Below are 21,179 nucleotides of genomic sequence, written 5' to 3'. Positions count from 1 at the left end.
GATAGATGGGTCTTTGCAGGAGAACATAAGATTCCCATAATTTCTCGATCAAAAGGAAAGGAAAGGTTTCTAATATTTACACAGATCCCAATAAAAACCTAAGCTATCATCATCCCAGATAAATACTTTTTTGTGTGTATTTGGTTAGCTCCTTCTTCCTTCAATTTATCCTGTCTGAGACAATAGGCTGGACAAATTCCTTTGTAAATTTTTCTCTTTCTTTCTCCCTTTCCTACTCAAACTAATAATATTCCTACTTCCAAAGGCTTAGGTCCCGAAATGAGTAATCTGTATGCCTCGGTGCTCCAGGCAAGTCTAGTTTTTCGTGGTCCCATCTTTGTACAGTCTTAATATAGTTGCATTACATTTGCATTTATATTCTTAAAACTATTTTTGTGGATTGCATAATACAGATTTTACTGTGGATTGATATTTAAAGTCTGATTATGAGATGAGAGCATAGAAATACTCCCCATGCATTTAGAGAACTCATTAGCATAACCTCGGGGTCAGTTGAGCATAACTGCCAAGAGCCAACAAATAAAATCAAAAATCATGGTGCTTTGGCAGATATGAATATTCTAACTGGGTAAGCGAACATCAGAGCAGTTCTCCATAGCAGAAGGAGTGAGTACTCACGAAAGAGTACATGACGTTAAAAAAAATTACAAAAAAAAAAAAGGTCTGAAGGTAATTCAGCACAGAAGTTACTCCATGTCCTGTTTCCTTTTCCAGACACAATTGAGTCAGGGAACATACAAAAACACAAGAGTTTCTTGGGCTGGCTTCTTTGGAGATGTGAACACTTCATGTTGTTCTCCTTTTGTTTGTAACTAACAGACATAAAGGTAAACATCTGTAATCTGGATTGAGTGGAAACGGGGAAAAGGTTGATTTGGTGTTTTTTTACCACTATCCTTTCAGGTGTCCTCTGCTATGAAGAGATATTTTGGGTCGGTGTTGGAAGTAAAGCGTTCTTTGTATTTCAATTAAAGTATGCATTATTTCTTTGTGTGACACAATAATGTAATTACAGTTATACAACTTGTCTAACATTGTACCCGTTCCAATCTTAGTAATGTGGGTTACAATGGTTTTAATGTCACTTGGACCAGACTTGTCTTCAGACATGTCCCCTTCTCGGGACTCACAGAAGGTGTCCGACTGTGATATGTGGCTAGAAAAAGACGTAATGGACGATCATTATCACGTGTAATCTGTTGTTTTGGTGTTTTAAAGTCCTCATTGAATTCAAGTCAAATGTAATTTTAGATTACATTGTGGGACCGATGGTCAGACAGACAGACTTTGGGCTTTTGGGTGAACCTTTAGGATAAAGCTTTTCCAGGTGAACTCAATTTGACCTTCTCTCAAGTTTTGAATGCGCATGTCCAACTGTTCAATGTTTCAGTACGTTTTGCACGACTTTCTGTTCTCCAACAAGGAGCTGAATTGCAAAATCCACAACAGGTCTTTGATCCGTGAATGGACCGATACTGTACATTTCCTGGGTGAAGTAGAACTGCTATTTAAATAGTACTCTTCATCACGTTTTTCCACATGTTGACATCATGAGACCAGGGCGACAGCTAACAATTAATCAGAGTACTTGAAACAGGATGTTGTCAGTGGAAAGTGGCCAGTGAGTTTAGCGTGTCACAGAGTGTCATCCGCAAGTGAGATACAGAGAGACTGGAAGAGGCACAGAAAGGCATAGAATTGGACGTCACAGAAAAAAAAAAAAGGTTTCAGTGCAAAAAGTACTGAAACATTGAACAATTGGAAATTCGAAAGTTTAGAGAAGGTAAAATTAAGGTCACCAGAAAGGTTTACAGTGCAATGTTAGGTTCATCTTTGAATTTCACCTGAAAGTCCAATATCACTAACTTTTTGTGAGTAGTGTGGATATACCCCAAACAGCCACAACATTGTGGCCACTTTCACAGTACTGTATAATGATAGCATAAAAATGACAGAATGAACTGTATTCACAGTGAGAATTCACAAGATGTTTAAATGCTTTTTTCAATTTAGATTCTGTTCATCAATAGCATAAACTACCCGCTACTTCGGTCCCCTAACCGATATTGAGATACTGCTGACTCGTTGGTAAGCTGGCCAATTACTGAATAATACATGGGACTGGAATTTGGAATATTCATATCCTTTATAGGTCAGAGTGTGCTGAGCCCGGTCCGCTGGTACCGCTGGGCATGGTGGTTGGATATTAAAGGATGGCAATTTCTGTACAAGTGTGCCTCACAGCCGAGTCAGCCGCTGCCCAATCCATACCGCAGCCAAACTCAACAACAGGCTGAGAGGGCATATAAAAGCGTCCACAATGCTGTTTTCTCAAATGTCTTCTTCCCACTTCTGAAACTTTTGGTTTGTTTGGAACGCTACTTGTTAATTGTCTTGATCATTCCAGTCTTCTTTGTTCACAGAGTAAAAGAAAAAGGTTTCCAAGTCTTCCGAGCGAGCTTGTGGGCATTCATGATGGAATAACAACAACAATCCGCTGCCTCAAAACAACTACAGAACAATTCCAGACAGAAGCTTCACAACCTCCACTTCATTCTCTGTTATCTTCATTATTCAGCTCCACTTGAATCAGCTATTAAAGGTAATTAAGCGATTCATCAAGTCAGTTTCAATTACTTGTGGCTTGACAGTTTCAGATTACAATCAGCGGGGGTGAGGAAGGAGCCCAAGACAATGAAATGCAAAGGTATCAAAAAGTGAAAAGAGGAGTGCGAGATAAAAGTATCAACAGATTGCCTGCATGGATGTGAGGCCTCCTGGGTGTCGGCGGCACAATCTGAGCGCCACGGTCTGACTCGTCGGAGGCCGTCTCCGTGGAAGCGACTAGCTTCATTGCTACCGACTACCCGCTCATTTAGCTAGGTCACCAGATGGAGATCTTTAACAATGCACTCATTACAACATTACAACGAATCAAATATTGCAACCAATCATCAAGAACACGGGACTCTTATAAGACACTGGAATATATCTGCCGCCTGACATGTAATAAAACTCACATGTAGATAGCATCATAAAATGTGCTCTCAATAGTCCTTCAATTTATGATCATCTCGCTTTAAAGATCAGATGAATTTTGCCGCAAAGGGGATGAGCCCCATTTAGACTGGTCAAATCACAGCTTCAATTTATGTTCGGTTGATTAACCTCGACTCTCCTCTTGCACACTTTTTACTCATAGGTTAAAGACTAAATCATCTGGAAGCACTATTAAGCCTCTTCGTTGTCCATTAGAATCAAGGTTAGTGCTGCTTTGATGGCTGTCATAATTCAGCCAGTGTAGGTTGTAATTGCTGCACTAAATACAGCAAGATGGGCGCAGCATTTATCTCATGGAGTAGTCAATATAGTATATCGCCATTTTTTATTATTCCTTTTTCCCTGAAATATTATATTATTAGGTTGCGCACATAATTCTTCTAGAAGGAAGATTTTGAAATGTGCATCTCAAGGTTGATCAAACTTTAAGTTTGAAGGAAAAGAGGAGCTCATATGTCTTTTCCCCATTTCACATTTACGTTATCTTGAGATCGATTCTCGATTCAGTTCAAGGCAGCAGGAAGGTACTCAATAGCAGAGCAGATTATATTTTTTTTGTCATGAAAAAGTAGCTTTTTTATGTGAAGGTATTAAAATGCCGTCATGATACAATTTACTGGTGATTCTACAGATATGATACTAAGATGAGGCATTAACTCTGCTGCTGTTCAGTGCTTGATGGGTTGAGTTTTACACTAAAACTACCAGACTTAAAGTTTCAAGTATTTCAATAACGTTCTGTGAAGCTAAGGGAGACTGTTTGGTCACCAAGGAGCTAAACTACATTATTTATATGGAAGCGAAACACTGCTGTGAATAACAGTTCAAAATCTAAAAATCAATGAAAATGCTTTTGGTGAACGAAAATGTGATGATAATCTCTAGAGAAGGTGCCTCTCACTATCTCAAAATACGAACTACAATATCGTGGGACCTATTATTATTATTGCAGTATTTCAATTCAAAAAGTAAAACTTGTAAATTTTATAGATTAGAGTATACAGATACAGATAGAAGGTAAGCAGGAAGTTTGTATGGGCACACCAGTAGCGTCTCTCCGTCGCTCTTTCCGGGTTAAAGCCGGCAAACACCAGCAGAACATCATGGCCAAGATAACATTGCTCATTAGCCAAATTGCAGATCTTTAATTATTGTGCTGTACACCACTGAATTAAAAAAAATGACTATTAGTTGAAAAAATAAACACAAATTTACTACATACTTCTAACGCTATTATAAGTTATTTTCTGTCAAGTTCACTTAAAGGTAATCTATACAAGACTGTGTATCAAAGAATTTGGCTAAATGTCACATTTCTGAGAAGAGTCTTACCTGGGGCTAATGAGGAAAAGAACTGTACAATTACTCAGTGGTCAAAAGTTCAATTTTCAGATAAAAGTACATTTTTGCATTAAATTTGGGAATCTAGGAGCCAGATTCTGGAGGAAGAGTGGAGAGGCACACATTCCAAGTTGCTTGAAGTCAAGTGTAAATTTTCCACAGTCAGTGAGTTAGGGTGCCATATGATCTGCAGGTGTTGGGCCACTGTGACTGAGTTAACGCAGCTGTTTACCAGTAAATTTTAGAGCACTTTATGCTCCCTTCGGGGAGATGCTGATGTCATGCACCAGCAGGACTTGCAAAAGCTGGTTCAATCACCAGGATATTACTGTGCTTGATTGGGCAGCAAACTCACCAGAACTGAACCCCAGAGAAAATCTATGTCAGGGCTGGGCCATGAATTTTCCAAAGGGGCACGTGAGAAACTGGACCGTTTGTCGAGGGACCTCACCCACATGCGAAATTCAATTGTGTTGCATATTAATTTATTGTGTGAAATAGCATATGTTGTTCTACTTAGGAAATATAAATGTTATAAGGAGCCATCAAAAGTGGTCAGGACTCGCAGGTTCATCTATCTGGGGATTTTTTATTTATTTTTTAAATGTACGTATTTCAACATTTTTGACATTTGTTTTTGACATTTTTTGGGGGGTGGAGAACCAACCCCAAAAACGCTTATTGGTTATTTGTCACTGTCTATTCAATAATGTTTTTTTTTTTTTTTGGGGGGGGGGGGGGGGGGGGGGGGGAGCTGATAAATGCTGAGGGTGGTATGTTCTAGAACAACATCCAGTTGTTCTTGGACTAGCTTCAGTGAGCACTTATCTAAGCAGTCATCCGTGAAATTTGCCTTGCAACTGTATTATGACCTTTCTATAAAAATGGCACAGACCAGTTAGATACCTGAGAGAATCACAGCAAAGAATAAAATAACTTTTGGTCCAATAATTGCTCATCCAAATGCGACTCAACATTGCATCCTTGTGGATCTCCAGCAATACGCACGTAAGAGTAAATTTGAAGAGGATTGGGTGCACTGTTGTCGAGGGGGGAACATATCATACACACATTGGGACAAATGCCTTTCTTTGCTAGAAGGATACCAATTTCTCAATCTTAAATATAGTGGTACCTCGACTTACAATTAAATCTGACTTAAGAGTTTTTCAAGTCGTAGCTTGGCCGAGCTTGATCCGCTACTTCACAGCAGTTGAAGTTTAAACACCTGACAAAGCAAATTATGTGTTGTGTATTAAGTCAAACCACAAAACTTACAAAAGTCTGCTAGCTTAATGCTAACATATGATGCAAAACGCAAACGCAAAAGCAATCGACGGATTAACAAAATGAGCTTCAATATAGTAGTTATAACCCCTTAAGCAATGGGTATCTGAACACAAATGGTGCAACACAAGTAAACAGACAATATAACAATACTCACAGGCAGGTATTGTTTATCCTATGCAAAAACCGTGCAATACTACCAATTACTGCAGTTTACTGTGTAACTTCTTCTTTGTTTATTTCGCATGTCTGTATTATACTCCCCCCAGGTGGCCAAGGGACGGACATCAGAAGGAGCACAATGTTGACACGCATTTAAGCATGGAATCATGATGTGCAAACTCTTTAATTCTTTACATTATATTTAGATATGCTATTGCTCTGTGTTTTTATCAAGTACAATACTGCAGAGTGCTATTTTTCTTGTTGAAAAAAACATTTTTGTTTTGTTTTTTGCAGCATTTCCATTTTGAGATTTGAATGTTTTAAGTTACGACCGTGTGACGGAATGAATTAAATTGGTAAGTCAAGGCACCGCTGTCGTCATATTGTGAGTCCGTGTTTGGCAAACGTACCCAGATTGGAGGAGGCCCTTCCCTCTGCCGCTCGGTCTTTCAGACCTTCAGCGATGGACAGCTGCTGTTCATGATACCGCTTGGCCCGCTCCAGGTCCTGCATGCAGCGAGCGGCATGCCCCAGGCCCGCATACGCTCGCATCTCGATGGACTTTTCTTCCAGTTCCTGGGCGAGCTCCAGCACATGAGTGTGGTAAGACATGGCCTTGTCAAAGTTCCGGTGATAGTGGTAGGCGCTGCCTAGGTTACTGTAGGCCCGAGCTTCCTCCCGTTTATTTTCGAGGGCCTTGGCGATGCCCAAGTGCTGCTCGTGGCATTGGACGGCATTGTCAAAGTCTCCCATGGCGATGTAGACGGCACCCATGTTTCCCAGCTCTCGTGCCTCAGAGAGCTGATCTTTAGACTGCTTAGCCAGCAGAACACATTGCTTGTGGCTGGCCAATGCATTTGGGTAGTCCCCTATGGCTGTGTAGACATGGCCCAAACTGCTCAGGGCCATCGAAGCAGCCTGAAGACAAAGACAGAGAGAGTGAGAGCAAGAGTGTAGGGTTTAGATACAAAAAACATGTTAAGAAACCGAATAGAAATGCACGTTTTAAATAGCCCTGCACATTTAATTAGGGGTAATCATTTTATCGGTTTTGTATTTAACATTTTCCCACTTTGCTTCCAAATATAAATCCAGGAAAAAAACCTTTACATATTCACTGAGAAAGACTTACTGCTCAGACACCAACTGACCAAGAAAACCTAATTTCATTCTGTGGTTGCAAAGCAATGAAGGGGGTAAAGTGTGCTGCATATCAGCACAGCAGTCGGTTTGTTTCAAAGCCGTCAGTTTGCCAACTGCAATCATACTTCATGGTGTGCCACCGACAACGGAACAAAGAAAGTGCTAATCAGGCGGGTGAGTAGAGGGGTTTCCGCTTCACATCAGACCTGCGCGAGGGGGGGGTGGCAACTGGCTGACTGTCTTGCTGCTGGCAGGAATGCTGAGGCTATAAAACAGAGAGAAAATAATCCTGTGTATTCTCGCCTACATGTCGTGCCACTTCCACGGGCACCGTCCACCAGTCAACAGGGAACTGCATTAAGCACAAATTGCACAAGGAAAACAAGTTTAGCAGGAAAACGTCCGCACTAAAGGCAGGCTCTGTCCACACAAACCTTCAGAATTTGCATGTAGACGACGAGTATGTCAACATCCATCTTTTTGTTCTTTTCTTCTTTGATGTCATATGTCATAGTACTATCTTCTTATGCAAAACTCTATCTTGTTGTCTGTCAAGTTTTCATCAAAAATCTTTATTTTGCGATTCATGTAATCTGAAAGGTGATGAGTAGGTGCCTAACGGTTCGGAGGTCCTGGGCTTGAATCTCAGCTGTGTGTGGAGTTAGCATGTTTTCCTCGTGCTTGAGTGGGTCTTCTCTGAGTACTTCCTCGCACATTCCAAAAAACATGCATCATGTTATCTTAACTGAAGACTAAATTGTCCTGATAAGTGAATGTGAGTATAAATGGTTGTTAATGAATTGCTGACGATTGGCTAGCAATCTTTCCAGGGTAGACCCAAACGAAACTGGGAAGGCTCCAGCTCACCTGCGACCCTAATGAGGACGAGCAGTATAGAAAATTGATTATTTCAAGCTGTATTTTAAGTCGCCACTATTCACAAGACATTAAGGCATATTTAAGTTAGATACATTCAACCTTTTATTGGACGTTTGATCAGCTCAAGCACTTTATGTGGATGTTAGCTGTTCCTCGAGGATCAAGACCAAAGTTGTGAACAAAGGGGAGCTTTGTCTGCTCCTCTCTCATATATGTCAAATTATCATGATGAACATGTTAAAGTAGTAAACAACTACTTTTATTTTCATTGTAATCAAGTGTAATATTCAGTCCGTATTATCATTTTTCTATCCCTCATCCACCACCAGCAATTCACCATTATTGTTTTTGTGACTTTTCTGGAAATGACTTTTCTCAGGCTTCTCTTTGACTAAAACACCTTTGCGGTGAGGCTTTGTAGCACTAACTGTTGCTTTGATAGCGTGCAATTGCACAATATCTTTTGTAAGATATTGTTCACAATGACAAATACTGCTGTTGATGTGAACATCTCCAAGGCAGCATATCCAGTGCAGGCTTATTAGGCGTTTATGTGGAAGGTAAACAGCTGCGACTGGGGTCAGCTGTCTCTGCCTGAGCAGATGTTCAATTAATCTCACACGACCAGCTAAGAAAGGGACTCCTTCCACAGGACCCACCCAGCCAGGAATAGGGTTGGACTCGTGCCACCAGAGAGGACATTCATTCTGACAGGGAAGGTCACTGTCAAGCCTGGAACCAGTAACATGGACTGGGTCATGATGAAGGTTAATAACAGATAACGCTGGAACTATTTAAACTTCATTAGTCACCTTGTGTTACATATACGGTACACATACATACCATCAGGACGATGAGGATTTTGTAATGTACTAATTTGACCTTTGACTTGAATTACGTCACGTCATGTACTGTGAGACAGTAGTCAAGTTTACACAATTCTTCCCCAGCTTTGGAACCCTCAATAGATGGGGTACACAATCGAGGTTACACATGAGGAATTGCACTTGCAGTGAGCAAGACATATCTTTAGTTGGCCCCGAGGCTACATAATGATATTCTGATGCTTTGAATAAATGAAAACTAAAGTACAATGTTGATAAAGAAAAAAAATAAAAGATTCCCTTATAAGGACAAAAACGATACATTACATTGGTTATTTTCCTCACATTAAATGCACAAACGGTAAACCAAATCTACCGAGCTTGATTTACGTCACTTCAAGTTGCTGCTGATGTCTGCAACCAATTACCTGCTGACACAAGGACTCTCAGCACTTTGGTCAAGTTTAAAAGACGCAACAAGGCATTTCACAAGCCCAAGGATGCAATTACCCTCCGTCACAAACTGTTGCTGTTTCATGTTCCAAGATAGCCTATCTGAGGCTGCTCAATTACATGTCCCTTTTGAAGCCTTGCTTGTTCTCTCCAACTCAAACTTCCACTTTTGTGAGCAGAAAACAGAGGATTCCTCATCTGCTTGACTTCAGAGTGCAGCCGGATAGGCAGAGAAAGCAAGACCACAATCTTTCTCCAGCACAGACGAGTCGCTCTGATGAGTGCCCGTCTAAAGTGAGACTTGCAACGCTGCATTCTCTCCTCAGATGGAGGCCAAGATAATGAGGAGTCTACCTCAACAGTCATAGACGACCTCTCTTAAAATTGCAGTGCACTCCAAACAATCACTTTGAGGATGATGCAAGTGACAACAACATACATTCCCACTTCAGAGCAAAAGTTTCCCGAATTTTGTTCTCTCAATCTTTCAATATCACACCACCCCAATCATAAACGTGCACACATATACAAAGCCTTCCTCATCATCAGATGGCATGTTGCTACAGTTATCTTGAACAAGTAATCGGATTACTCCTTAAAATATTAATTTAGTTACTTTAGTGATTAGTTGATTTTAAAATTAAGTTAGATGAGGCGGCACATTAGTAGTAAGCACATTAACCAGGATAATGTACATGTTATCAGACAAATGTGGACAGTACAGTAACACAATATGAGCCCTACTTACGGACACAAATAGTAGCACTTCGATAAGCTAACATAGCACAGAACTTAGCATAGCAGGCTAACTTAGCACATAACAGGTAGGTATGACACGGACTTCCCTTTGCCACCTTAACAATTGTACACTATAGCGCCCGGAACATTTGCCTGCCAACCCCCCCCCCCCCTAAAAAAATAGGTCTTTTGTACATAGTACACAATATTAATTATTATTGTTTACTTGTTGTATTCATTGCCTTAGTAAACGCCTTACCATTTGAGTGAGATGCAAGTGTGCCTTTTCTGCTGATTGCTCTGTAAAGGGTTATGCTTATGCAAATTTACTAACCTCGAATTTTATTGGGCAAGTCATTTTCGTTACAACTGTAACACACTTTGACTATCTGTTTGGAAGAAGTAACGCGTCAGATTACTTGCACCGAGGGTCTCCTAGTAATGGGTAAACGGGTTGTGCTGGTAGCAGACAGGACAGGAGGAATGCAGAAGGAGACAGCAGGGGAGGGATGATGGCATGTTTATCACAAATACGTGACTCCAACAAGACTATTTCTTACTGCGGACAAGGAGAGTGGCCTAAGATTTGTTGTGCATTTTCCTCTATTAGACTCTTCTACTAAGTATGTTTATATTCAGTAGAGCATTAGACTAATGGTAGCTTTCATAGCATGTGGAAGAGGTAATGAATCGTACTTAGAATAATTACCCTCTTATGTCATGCGGCAGAGCTGCTATTGATAGTATAAGTTCTGTGGCTCTGAGTCCGTAATGTGTGTTTTATTTCTCACACTGGCCAGCACTTTACTGCTTACCCGAGCTGGGCTGTGATGCTTCTACTCACAAGTGCCTTCGGAAGACCACATCTCGTTAGGTTCGACAGCGAAGCTCTGATATTCTTCAGCGGTGATAATTACAGACTAGTAGCGATCACAGGACAACTACAGTTGCCATGGCAATAAACAGTACATGGATGGTTTAGGGAAAGGGTTCAGACTACTATCACCATGCGCGTTTGATGAATGTAAAACATGTTGAGTGGACAGTTTGAGTACAGTTGAGTACATCATCCATTTATAGTAAATAACATATCATGGCAATCAACAGCTTTGGCGCAGGGGTGCGCAACAATATAGAAAAATCATAATAAGTTTGATACAGCTCCTCACCATAATGACAATGAAATCCTTCCTACAAGCAGCTTTGCAAAAGTTATGTGAAGTCATGGATGATATTGTGTGCTGAATCTTGTGCAAATGAGACCATTCCATTTGTATTCTGGGATGGGGTCGTTCCCTGGAGTGTAAATGGCAACAAGAGAAAATACATTTCTCAATCCACATTTTTATTCCGTGTGAATCAAAATTAAATGCTTGCATGGTTAAAAAATGCATGTGTTCATATGGCTAAACACAGATTGGGGGCAAATGCTTATATCTAAGAAATGTCTGTGAATGGTAGGAGCAAACACATTTTGACAAGTAAATACCAGAGGACTTTATCAACTACAAACATAATATGGAGTCAGTACAAAAATGCCTTATGTGACTGGAAGCACTGCGGTGCTGCATGCCAACTCTACACACTGGCCCACATTTCCCACAAATTCAAGTATACACACAAGTCAACGTTTCCATCAAAATAGAGGACATTACAATGACTGACATTAATTTCCCTGGAGCCTAACCACAACTCGCCTAACCTTATCTCAAGAATAAGGATTTATGGGTGGTGAGTCCCCACAATCTGATTTTGCAGATTTATGTATGTGTAATACAAGTACACGCACACATGCACATGCACAGAAATCCAGCTGGCTAATTAAAAGGCACTGCAGAGGGAAGGTGAGGGGAACCATGCACCGGCGTTTCCCTTAACGAGCTAGGCTCCAGCAGCATGAGCAGTTAGCTGGCGGTGAACACTAGAGGGTATTAGGTGTGTGTGTGCGTGTGTGTGTGTGTGTGTGTGTGTGTGTGTGTGTGTGTGTGTGCGTGTGTGTGTTGGGTAATGGGGGAGGAAGAGGGGCAGATAAAAGCGACGGGAGAGATTGTGTTTGAAGAATGAGAAGAGAGAACGCTACAGACGTCCCCAGGCTGAGGCCGTCCTCCCATCTGGATTTCCTGCTACAAATGCATCTTGACACTCAAAGGAAACATCTCTCCATCAGTGCAATGAAAACAGAACCGACCGGAACGACGATGCTCCGAAAGTAGCATGACCGAACATTTCTGCATGTGCATGCATACCGGCAACATGAGCTTGTGTGAAAACATGCGGGCAAAAAGGTGCGTTGCATGAACAAGGCATGTTAGCGGTGTCAATGTGGATGTTGGGGGCGGGGATAGAGATAATAAAATATTCATCTCGCTTTATAGGTTTATATTTCATTCTCTCTCCCGGTCTGGTGTTTCCACATGGATATGGATCCCACAGGAGCCACAATTAAATTGGCCAAATGGCAAGTCACTCGGCCATATCAAAACCTTCTGTTTTTTTTACGCAGGAGAATATTGTGCTTTGCCAAGCGAGGGTGGCTGAGTGCGCTCTTCAACACACGCGCACACATTCACACAAACAAGAGCCGAAATAACTAACCCTGACCCCACTTTACCCAATCGGATTCAAAGATAGTTTTCCTCATAAGACAAAAAAAAAAAGGGCTCTAGCAATTGGAGAGCTTCTCATGACAGCGCCGTTCAATCAACAGAACTAAGCTGATTGACTGGTAGTGATGATGTATCGATGCCACAGGAGCCACTTGTTCATTTGTGACCTGTGCAACCTCCAGCTCATAGATAAATCACGCAACAGGACCTGAATCTTGATAATTCCTTTAGGCTTCACAGGACACGTTAAGAAAAGGCTTGATTGTCACTAAAGGTCAAACTACGGCTAAGGGCACTCGTGACGGCTTCGGCGCCCTCTGCTGCGGGACCCTCACGCGCCCACCTCGACTGTACAAGCAGCAACGAGATGCCGACACACCAGCAGCCGTGGAGAATTGCATGGGGTTAACTAATGATACACGCAAGATGCAGTGGAGCTCTGGCTTGTGAAAAAGCCTTTTTTGTCTGAGCTGTGGGTAGTCTGCGCAGTGGTGCCAGGCTAAATGGGAGATCATTTGCGGTTAGTCTCAAGACCCAGTATACAGTCCCTCAAATGTCCTTACTCCGGGAGTATCTTAAGGCTTGTGGGTTGTATGCCTCTGCGTGCGTGTGTGTGTGTGTGTGTGTGTGTGTGTGCGCGCGCACGCGAGTGTATTTGTGTGTGCATGCGCCAACATCTGTGTGGCCACATTTATGCAGTTTGTGTATTTTTTCCGCCTGTTTGAGGCAATGCTGCAGCCATTGGTGGCAAACAGTCGAGAGGAAGAAATCACATGAGCCACAAAGTCAAACTGAATCCCACAGTCTCCACCGGAGTTGGTGGAAAATTTGAGTGCTCTATTCAAGAGGGTGATTTTCTCAGACAATACACTAGACAAAACAGAGTTTAAAGAAATGGTCAAATGTTAGGCGAGGAAAATGAAGAGAGGGCAGCACAGTAACTGAGCTGGTTCTTGGCTACATGTCCCCCAGACGACCCCTCTTTCTGCTGTCACAACACCGGTCCCCTGTGACAGGATGTCAGCATTGTTCTGACACAGGAGCACACCCTCCTGCCCCCTGATATATAAACGCATGAATATAAACTCGGGGAGAAAATTGAAGCGGTGGCACGCTGGGGAAGCAGGGCACTGTGAATGGATCTTAATGTACTCTAAATCAGAGCAAAAGCCTCGAAGGGTTGCTGCGTATTTCGGTGCTCAAGTCAAATCTCCACAGGCGTAGCTGTGTGATGTCTGCCCGAGAAGGGAATCAATTCTTCAGAGACCTTGTGGTGACAGGAAAGGAAATCAGTGGTGTTTGAAAGTAATTTCAGGACGGGTTTGAGGTAAACATCAAGGCATGCCCCTTTATAAGGACTCTAAGCTTGCAGAAAGAGGAGCATAATGCGTGTTTAGTGTTTAGTTCTTTACACTAATGGCGTTTAGGAGAAGTTAAACCGACTGAGTGAACAGGCAAACTAAATCTCACTCCCTGTTTCCATCAAGAAGTAGTATTTGGTTCCATTTGGTCGGATGTGTAATTTATAGAGAGCCCCTTGATACACGTTGTGAATAGCAACAAAATAATTGATCCATCCCGTACCACTTTTTGGCACCTATCCTTTGCCGTGCCAAATCAGCTGTAGGAAAGCTAATGGCGGACTCAATCATGAAACCAAAAATGGTGTCTATTCTCTAACAAAGCCCCGTCCTGCAAAAACAACCACATTACAAGTAGAAGGAAATTTTTAAAAAATGTCCGCTGCATGTGTTATGTCACCAATGGTGGAATCACACACCAGATTAGGGCTTGCCATTCCGAACTATACGACGGCATTCTGAACTGAACCGAACTGCTTGGTAAGAATGTGGTTATATTGCCGTCACATATACAACGTTACCGGGAATTTTGCATTTTATCCAGTCGCTTAGGAGCAGTGGACATCCACCATGCAGTGCATATCAAAATCAAAAGTAAGTACCTTGGCCAAGGGAACTGACAAGAACTACCTTAAACATGATGTGTTTCACTGTAAGGTAACCTTGAGTGCAAAAGAGCACGCTAATGTCAAAAAAAAGGTCCCCATGCTGAATTTTAAAAGATGTATCTTCTTGCTTTGCTCATGACAACATTGTTTAGGGTTGATTGGAAATTAATAAAAGGAAGGATGCATTTTAACCAGTCTATCCTTCAAAAGCCAACTGGCTGTTGTTATGACTTTTAGTTCGTTCTGACAGATTGCCAAATAAAGCACAGCTTGCAGGGCCCCAGCTGCATATGACAGAATTCAGCAGGAAGCCGTCCAGTCAATCCAAGGACGTTGCACGCGTTATTCAAGGATGTTTTGGAGGCCCATGGATGGGAGGCGCTATCCCTGACAGCACAAACAGCTGGACAAATCAAGTCTGACATGCTACAGTACTTGCTTCAACCCTTTTCTATGGCAAGGAGAGGACTTCTTTAGCTTGGTAACGAGTAGAAAAGAGCAGAGGAGAAGTGAAGATTTTAGTGGAGAGCAGAAAGGAGACAAGGTTACACAGGTTAAGGTTTAAGAGACCCAGATATTGATCTACAGCCGAGCTGTTGCTCGGGGCATGCTGACACAATGAAAAAATGAAGCAAGTGTCAGCACCTCGCAATTCTCATGTAGACACTTTTGCGCTGCATCTCCAATCCATTCAGTAATTCATGCCACCAAATTTCGATTGAACTGATTCGTGACTGCTTTCAAATACTTAGTTTAAATCTGCTTATCATTTTAGGGAAATCTCAGTTTTAAAAAGAGAGGAAGGTAAAAGGTAAATAAAAGTGTGTGTATTGATATATCAGTCAAACATAAAGATCAACTTGTATCTTCATGTAATAACTACACTGCAATCGAGTAAATGTACAGTATCATCCCACCTGTGTCGATTTTATCTTTGTAACGTTGAATTTGAAAATGTAAATGCTTACAGTGTCTCTGCGTCCATACTGCAATTTTAGAGCACTTGCTTCTCCCTTTTTTTATTACTGTTTTTTTAGGAGTAGAATCAGTTCTTTTTATTATCACGGTGGCAGAATCAACTTGAGATAGGTCCCTTGTGCTTTGCCGTCATTCCACGATATATTAGATGCATCACAAGCAAACTCCACGAAAGAAATGCATGTCATTACGTTGTTTATTGATCAAGTCAACACAAAACATTATCACAACAGCACCTTGGCCTACTGCTTTGCAATGAACATAGTCACGGCATGTGGGACACAAATTGTGTTCATTCGAAGCAAAGTAGTCAGCAAAGCTATCCCAGTAGTGGACCCAAGAACTATTCTTCAGTTGACTGGATAAGAAATATTACAAGGGGGGGGGGAGAAATTCTATATAGGCACGAGTGCTCATCTCTCAACTATAGGATAAACAGCCAACGAAAACATTGTCCATTCCAACTCTCATCATCAGCCTCAGTATAGTGCCGCTCGAATAAATCCGCAATTACATGCCATGTAGCTAAAGGACCTCCATCTACCTCAAGCTCAGTGCACAAATCCCTTCTCCCCTCTGTGCTTTTATTCCCTAAATGTAATTACAAGCTTGGCGCTGGCGTTGGGGGCGGTGACTGTGACGTGGGCAACCCGCAGCACGCCGCATGTGCTGTACACCTGCACCTGCTGAGACTTAAAGGCAAGGGGAGCACCTCCAAAGCGCCTTCACGCCTCTTTGCTCCTTGGACTGCAGTATATTCACCTCCAAGTCATCGCAGAATAACCCAAACACTATCGGGCCCTTCAATTTATCACCAAGGAGAGAGCGCTGCTTTGACTGATAAACACTGAAAAGAGCATCACATAAGTCAACACATTATTCATATATGCACACATATAGCACCTCTGAAAGCTGCCTTTCACCAGCTCCTTCTGTCACACAGCTTTAAGACCATGAAGTGAACTCAGCGTAGTATGCTAGAAAATAAATCCCCGTGACATTCATTTAAATGTGTCCCACATAAGAGATACATATGACCCTTTTTGGAGGTGTAAGGTGGACTATGTCGCCATTTTAAATATCATGTGTGTATGCTTCCACATAGGGACAAATGATGATGTGTTTTCCGGCCAGAGACAAGGAGCAGGGCTCCGTCGATGCTTTGCATTTGCTTGGAATATGGTCGGCAGATAACCTGGCAGAAAAAAGGGATGAAAATGATCACCCGTGGGAGATGAAGTGCGAGTCAAGTTGTAGAGAAGGGTGTGGTGCAGATGAGTACGGGAGGGATGATCAGGGAATAATGGCTTGCTTTTAAGACATGTTCTCTGGGCCATACGGGGCCACCTGCCAGTGTTGCCTCCGGCTCTGAGCGCACACCACCGGACTCCGATTGACAGGGAGGGTAAATAGTTGCTGGCGGGGCCCCTGATTGTATCTCTTGCCCTTGGCATAATAGAAGACAGAGAAAGAGTGATAGTTACAGCCCTTCAACCGGAAAGTATGTTGGCATATCGTCTGAGCAACCTGAGATGCACGTGAGTTACTTTCTGCTTTAACCTGTGCCCAGAAAACCCAAACACATATTTGTCTCTGCTGCTTTAACTGAAGTCTTCTGGGAGAAGAGAAGGCAGCATATCCTAATATAGGAAGATGCAGGAAGTGGAAGTGTTGTTTCGTTAAGGGCGGCATAGAGCGGATAGAGGAAAATGTTTACCAAACACTCATGCAGGGAGAATTTGAAGGCCCGATTTTTTTAGGGAGGCACGGCGGACGACTGGTTAGAGCGTCTGCCTCACAGTTCTGAGGACCGGTGTTCAATCCCCGGCCCTGCCTGTTTGGAGTTTGCATGTTTCTCCGGGCACGCCGGTTTCCTCCCACATCCCAAAAACATGCATGGTAGGTTGATTGAAGACTCTAAATTGCCCGTAGGTGTACATATGAGTGTGAATGGTTGTTTGTTTATATGTGCCCTGCGATTGGCAGGCAACCAGTTCAGGGTGTACCCCGCCTCTCGCCCCAAGACAGCTGGGATAGGCTCCAGCGCTCCCGCGACCCTTGTGAGGATAAGCGGCTCAGATAATGCATGGATGATTTTTTTAGAATGCTGATTGTCTCCAGGTTATGGATTGTAAGCTCTGGGATTTACCACTGTTGGAGGAACAGTTGGCTCTCATTGGCTCACTCCGCTGTAGAGAGGCTAGGGGAAACTCTGTATGCTTTGTGAGAGCTGAAGAGAGTCAGCTGACTCAAAGCAGCAATAGAAGCAACAATTGAAGAAGAAATCACTGCTTCCTGTGTGTTTCATTGGCATCATCACATTGGAGGAATGAAGCAATCAAGGGTTATGTTTGCACTACCATTACAAGGCAGGATGCAGGCTTCGCTGCCATATTATATGCTTAACCCGTCAGATTTGGTGGGACCAATGAAAGGGAGTCCAAGTGAGAAAGGAAAGCAGAGGGAGAAACAACGGAGCCAACATCAACAATCATTATACGACTCATTCTACATCTGCTGCCTCAAACTGATGAGGCCTAATTTGTTGTAGTGTAACCAGTCTCTAAAATGTCACCTGGGCAGCAGCATAGGCAATGGGCACACTTACATGGAAAAGGATGACGCGCTGTGGTGACCCCTAAAGGGACAAGCCGAAAGGAAAAGAAGAATCTTGAATGCAATTTGTTTCTTTGTGAATCAGGTACCACACAAAGAAACATCCTAGTTTCACAACAACCTCAAAACATAATCGTATTTGCGTTTAATGTTTGCCAGCAAATGCATTGCTGGCTACATACTGCAGGCAATAAACAAGTGGAGTACACGCCGGAGACGAGCACCAACAAAACACATCATCTCTTAGAATGTGAGATTGTGCCACAGTCCATATAACAACCATAAAGTCATTTTTTGCATCTCTTCGGCGCTGCAGTCATACACAAACTGCGTGCGCACAAATACAAAGACGAAACTGGAAAGGTCCCTTTTGTCTGCTCAGCACTGATGAAACGCTACCCACGGCGAACTTTAATCACACTGGAAAATGGGTTGAAGATAAGCTGTAACCCCAACAGTGTCATTAAGCCTGTCACTCCGTCCCCCGGAGTGCAGGGAAGGGAGAAACGCCACTGGCCTCCACAGCACATCATGTAGCCCTGAACTGATGCAAATGGTACAGGGAGTTATCTGTCAGTCTGAAAGTGGCATAATGAAGCTGTATAATTATGGATCCTGCTTTGTTTGACCGTAAACCCTCAAACGCCAATGGAATCGCACCGACTCCAATGGTGCTCAAGGGCAATTGTGACAAATGCTCTCATGCTCTCAAAACAGCGGCAATCCTATCATGTATGTTCCCCCAAACTTGAACCAATGCAGTGCATACAGGCAGACACACAAAGAATACATAGACCAAGATAAGTCTCCATATGCAGTTAGAAAGTGGCGTGTGATTGGCGCTCTGTGGTGCGACTGCTTCTCTCATCATTAACTGTTCGGAGGATCACACTACGCTAATCACGCTAAGCCTCTCTGAATGGCGATGAAGTCAAAAACGTGCCCATGCACACATTCACAGCGGCTCCAATCATTACACAGCGACGCACACAAAAACACGCACTGCACAACATCTTCCTCATCAGCCAAAATGGTAAAAAAGAAACATGCAGCCTGTAAATGTTGACACTACAGTAAATAGGCACTATGAGAGACTACTATGGGGAATCTGCATTATTTGGACATTATAAAGCTGTTACTTGCAGGGTAATGTCCTCCACGTTACATTAACAGCTCAGTTTCGATTTCCTGTTAAACATTGAAACTTAATCTTGGTGTCTAAATCTAAATGAGGAAAATGTTTAACGTTTGATTTCATAGTTACTGTTCTCAGATAGCAATAAACTCAGACAAATGTTTTGTTTATTTTTTTTTTGCAGCCAAAGCAATCTTCTAAAAATGAGCATAAAACAATAAAATCAAAGTATCCCCTCTCTGAGTCCATAATCAGTAGTTTGAGGTATCTATTGCACTTCCAGCGACACCTCTGCAGTGAGTTTGTTGGTCTGATGCTGATGGCTACATCAGCAATGTAAATGGAAAGACCAGCACATACCAGCACACCGCACTGTAACACACCAATATACTGTATTCAATAAACAACTTGTAATACGCACTTCTTTGGAAATCACCCAATTTTCTTTCAATGATCTGTTTCAAGGAGGTACTATTTCTCCATCGAACAATCAAAGGACAGCACCACTACCGTAATTTCCACTTTAGTTGGCACACTGAACAAAATAGTGCAATATGGAGCTGTTTTTGCTCGCCATTACAACATTTGAAAATAACTGTTAGTGTGCGCACGTGCGTGCGCATGTGTGAATCTGGGTTGAAGCCTCTGCTTGTGTGTACCAAGATGTGGCACCACAAAGGAACCAACTCCCTTCCATCAAAGCTTGCCACAAGCTGCAATTAAATCTGATGACTGCACCAGCAAAAGCTACTAAATTGTCTCAAGTGAACTGTGCTACAATAAAATACCCAGGAAGTCTTTGCCTCTGGTCTCACGACTGAATATTTTACAATCTCTGTGCCACGCGGTTCCATTCTTCATTTAAGATGGGACCTTGGTGTGAGTCCAGCACAAGCCGGTCTCAAGTTTTATTTTGAGACCATATTGGGTGTAGTGCATGGTCAAGTATAAACTGTATAGGCAGAACCTGTAGGCCTCTGTCCTCTCTTAAGACGTAGTACTTTCATTTCACTCATTTGGGGCCTCGTAGATTTAATCCATTTTATTGCTTTCTCAGAGCTCCTTCCACAAAGACACATTCTACCTCCTCATAAAGTAAGAGGGCTCCCATCCAAGAGAGATTGGAGAAGGACTCAATATTATGCCACAGGGACAAGAATGCTGACACTGCCTTAACATGGGACAATAGCGAAACTGAGTGTTGAGAGGCAGAATGAGAAAAAGAATAAAAGCATATTTTAGCATATATGTATTGTTTGGAGGCTTGGACTGAGCCAGACTAAGCAGCTATAATCCCGGTCCTTGGCTCTGTGTCAGAAGCCTTGCAAAAGGCCATTTCCTCAGAATGCATAAATGCTGTGTCTGACATCCCAGTGTGTGTTGACTAAATATAACACGCACTTGTAGCTCACCTGACCTCTCGCCTCTGAGAGAGTCATGCTTCTCTTGTTGACAAAGCTTGAGCGACCCCAAACTCAACCACAAATTCTGGATTCCACCACATCTTCAAGAGCAAGTCTCTTTTTACGAAAGGCTAAGCGGTGAGAAGTGGTCCAGTTCAAATTTGCAAGAGGAAAAAGGTAAGAAAGTGAACTAACTTTTTCCATCTGGTTTAAAGGAAAAAGAGAAATGCTGAGTGATCGTGGTTTTCTTGTTATTCAATTGTCCAGAGATTAGAAGAAGAGACCATATGCATGAATTTACTTTTCTAAAGCCGCGGTGACTAATCACGGCCAGAAATTGCTCTCAAGAGTGAAAACAAGGGTCAGCCGGGGCAGTGACCAGACAACATTTGTTGTCTACGCCACCGACTGGTGCAGCAACCTTTGCCCCTATCTCCTAATCACGAATTACCATGCAGCCTTTTCTACATAATGCCATATGGTGTAGGGTATCGCCTGAAAATGCCAATTAAACAGACTGAAAAACAGCAACAACCCAAGTTCAGATCTGTTGCATGCTAA

General features: G+C 42.5%; 1 protein-coding gene across 2 annotated transcripts in view; it reads right to left on the bottom strand.

Moving 5' to 3' along the window:
- LOC133399721 (tetratricopeptide repeat protein 28-like) overlaps nucleotides 1-21,179 on the bottom strand; it is a 176,622-nt gene that overhangs the window by 32,563 nt on the left and 122,880 nt on the right. For both annotated transcript variants that reach the window (XM_061671465.1, XM_061671467.1), the window contains one exon: nucleotides 6,285-6,792. In XM_061671465.1, coding sequence (XP_061527449.1) covers nucleotides 6,285-6,792 — 508 coding nt within the window. The remainder of the gene's footprint in view (nucleotides 1-6,284; nucleotides 6,793-21,179) is intronic.

This window comes from Phycodurus eques, chromosome 3 (assembly GCF_024500275.1).
Source record: "Phycodurus eques isolate BA_2022a chromosome 3, UOR_Pequ_1.1, whole genome shotgun sequence".
Classification (NCBI taxonomy): Eukaryota; Metazoa; Chordata; class Actinopteri; order Syngnathiformes; family Syngnathidae; genus Phycodurus; species Phycodurus eques.
This window is presented reverse-complemented; position numbering and strand designations above follow the sequence as displayed.